This window comes from Hippopotamus amphibius, chromosome 12 (genome assembly GCF_030028045.1).
Source record: "Hippopotamus amphibius kiboko isolate mHipAmp2 chromosome 12, mHipAmp2.hap2, whole genome shotgun sequence".
NCBI lineage: Eukaryota > Metazoa > Chordata > Mammalia > Artiodactyla > Hippopotamidae > Hippopotamus > Hippopotamus amphibius.
In genome coordinates this window covers 81,963,392-81,964,767 of record NC_080197.1, presented here as the reverse complement: position 1 = coordinate 81,964,767, position 1,376 = coordinate 81,963,392, and the positions used below count along the sequence as shown (strand labels likewise).

The window sequence follows — 1,376 nt, the reverse complement described above, 5'->3', positions numbered from 1 at the left end:
ATCCCCATATCCCCTCCCTCTTGAGCCTCCCTCCCACCCTCCCTATTCCACCCCTCTAGGTCATCATCAATCATCAAGTTGATCTCCCTGTGTTATGCAGTTGTTTCCCACTAGCCATCTATTTTACATTTGGTGGTGTATAAACATCAACACTACTCTCTCACTTATTTTGATAAGGATCAAATCATTAACCAAAAGCATTAATATTGTAATGTTTTTTAACTTAGATCTGAATAGGGAAGAATTTGGGGAGCCAAATGACATTTTGCTATCTGCCAAAGCATACTACATTAGCAACAAATCAAATCATAGGCATATTATGATTTAAAATAGAATATGAAAATATAGTGATGAGCTGATTAAATTAGATTTCATAGAGGTCATATACTCTAAATAACAATGAATTGTTGGGTATGCAGATTGGACAGAAGTCATCAGTGATGAAAAACTATACAATAACAAGCTTTATTCTGCTGGGACTGACAGACAACCCTGAGCTGCAGGTTCTGATTTTTATCTTTCTTCTTCTCACCTACATGCTGAGTGTGACTGGGAATTTGACCATCATCACACTCACCTTTGTGGATTCCCACCTGAAAACACCCATGTACTATTTTTTACAAAATTTCTCCTTCTTAGAGATCTCATTCACAACTGCCTGTATTCCCAGATATTTGTATAACATTGCGACAGGTGACAATGTCATTACCTACAATGCCTGTGCCAGCCAAATATTTTTTACTGACCTCTTTGCAGCAACTGAATTTTTTCTCCTGGCCGCCATGTCCTATGACCGCTACGTGGCCATCTGCAGACCCCTGCATTATGTGACCACCATGAGCAACAGGGTCTGCCAGACACTTGTGTTTTCCTCTTGGTTGGCTGGATTGTTGATCATAACCTCCCCACTTAGTCTGGGGCTAACTCTGAAATTCTGTGACTCAAATGCCATTGATCATTTTCTCTGTGATGCTTCTCCCCTCCTGAAGATATCATGTTCAGACACATGGTTCACAGAACAAACCGTTTTAATCTGTGCTGTGCTGACCCTCATGTTGACTCTTATGTGTATAGTTCTATCCTATACTTATATTATGAAGACAATTTTAGGATTTCCATCTGCCCAGCAAAGAAAAAAGGCATTTTCCACCTGTTCTTCCCACATGATCATGGTGTCCATCACATATGGCACATGCATGTTCATCTACATGAATCCCACAGCCAAGGAAGAAGTGACTGTTAATAAAGTGGTTTCACTCCTCATTTCTTCCATGTCACCTATGTTAAATCCATTTATTTATACACTGAGAAATAAGCAAGTGAAGAAAGCCTTCAATGACTCAATCAAAAGAATTGCAGCATTATTAAAGAAGTAA

The 1,376-nt window shown here is 39.2% G+C and overlaps 1 protein-coding gene across 1 annotated transcript; it reads left to right on the top strand.

Moving 5' to 3' along the window:
• The first annotated feature begins 440 nt into the window (after window positions 1-440).
• LOC130833441 (olfactory receptor 6C2-like) lies at window positions 441-1,376 on the top strand. The gene has a single exon (XM_057703115.1). It carries the CDS (start codon window positions 441-443, stop codon window positions 1,374-1,376), a length of 936 nt encoding a protein of 311 aa, XP_057559098.1.